Genomic DNA, 1739 nt, shown 5'->3' on the forward strand with positions numbered 1-1739 from the left:
TTAAATATAATTTTAAAAGCGTTAATATTTTTATTGTATGAATTTGACTTGTGCAGATCTTTTTGTTCTTAGCTACGTAGAATTTTAACAATTGACAATTACATTCGAAATATACATTTTTCAAGTGTACACTGAAATGTAGATTTAAATACAACTATTTATATAATTAATCAAACAACTCTTAGAATTTTACAATACATATACCTACCTATACTTACATATACTTTCCATGGCCCTTCAAATATTTTAATAATATATATTATATGTAAGCTCTCACGATATCGATCATAAATCAAAATAAACCTTTAGAGCCACGCAACAAGATATTAATATGCAATATAATTAAATATATTTGTCATCTAATTTATTAACTCTTTACTATACGTTTTGACCCAGATTGGAGTTCTTCTCAATAAAATGATTACATAACATAAAGAAATTTACATAAACAAAATATGTAAATAACAAAAATGTTAGTCAGAACCACACACATTCCCTGCTTAAAATTATAAGTCAGCCTTTCTGCTACAGCTCTTAAATATAAAACATTTATCTATCTCATTTTAAGTTTCAAAAGTACATTAGTTATTACCTATATTAGTACCCATATAAATAAATACCGATCATTGTGTATATTTTTAACTATATATTTGAAAAGAAATTTCTTATTTACAGATGGTAAAGAGGAAATTCAGGAAGTGCCATTCGGGAAGTTCTCTCTCTTAGAAGAAGAATCTAAAAGTCAATCTGATGGAGAAATACTTACACTTAATTATTCACAGATGATAGAACCACGCCTAATTTAGTAATCTTTTATTTTATGAATATTTGTTCCTATATTTTATTTTCATTCTGTTTAAAACGCAATTGTGTATTTATTTTATGTTTAACTTTTTTATTTACATAATTTTCTGTACATTCAGATTTGTGTACGCGTTCAGAGATATTATTTGGCTTTAATACGTTATATTTTTTGAAAATATTTAATAATCAATTTTGACATTTATATTAATAATATGCGATCTAATTTTATACTAATACTGAGGTCATGATACAATACATGTTAAGTTATTAAACTACACGTTAGTTCAATAAATGAATTTAGTAATATTTATTTATGTGTAAGTAAATTAGCAATTAATTTTTTTTCATAGTTTTGTTACACATCTTAATGAGAAAAAATATTGTAATATTAAATAAATATTATTACACATGTTTAATACGTATAATATAATTAACACACACAAGGTGAGTTTTCCTAAAAATAAATTCATATCGAATTACTTTATAAAGTAATAAATTAGTTACAAATTATAAAACTACATAAATTTTTTTGTCATTATTAAGTTCATAATTCGATTTATGCAAACAATTCAATAAATATTTTATTATAATTATAAACTATTTTTCGCAAATTAAAAAAGTTTTATATATATTCAAATTATTATTTTAGTATTGATATATTTCATATTCAACAGGTGTACATATAAATATTTTTCTATGAGATAAAGAAAAATTTTTAATACTTATACTAAATTTTCAACTTAAATTTTTTTAGTATAATATATTATAGGACCGTATATGTAATAACACAAATTATAGAAATCAAAGCCTTAAACGGAGGTTTTTTATTAGTATAAACTAATAGCGTTTTCGGCCCGACCGGGTTTGCACCAACCTGGGTTGGATTAATGGCGTTTTGCGCTCTCCTATTGGTAGAGCGTGTGACATCAACCAAT

At 23.7% G+C, this 1739-nt stretch overlaps 1 protein-coding gene across 1 annotated transcript in view; it reads left to right on the plus strand.

Annotated features, from left to right (window-relative positions):
* LOC108761854 (uncharacterized) overlaps positions 1 to 859 on the plus strand; it is a 15571-nt gene extending 14712 nt beyond the window's left edge. The window contains exon 5 of the mRNA XM_018508614.1: positions 676 to 859. Coding sequence (XP_018364116.1) covers positions 676 to 806 — 131 coding nt within the window. The 3' untranslated portion in view covers positions 807 to 859. The remainder of the gene's footprint in view (positions 1 to 675) is intronic.
* The last annotated feature ends 880 nt before the right edge of the window (positions 860 to 1739 follow it).

This window comes from Trachymyrmex cornetzi, unplaced genomic scaffold (genome assembly GCF_001594075.2).
Source record: "Trachymyrmex cornetzi isolate Tcor2-1 unplaced genomic scaffold, Tcor1.1 scaffold270, whole genome shotgun sequence".
Lineage (NCBI taxonomy): Eukaryota > Metazoa > Arthropoda > Insecta > Hymenoptera > Formicidae > Trachymyrmex > Trachymyrmex cornetzi.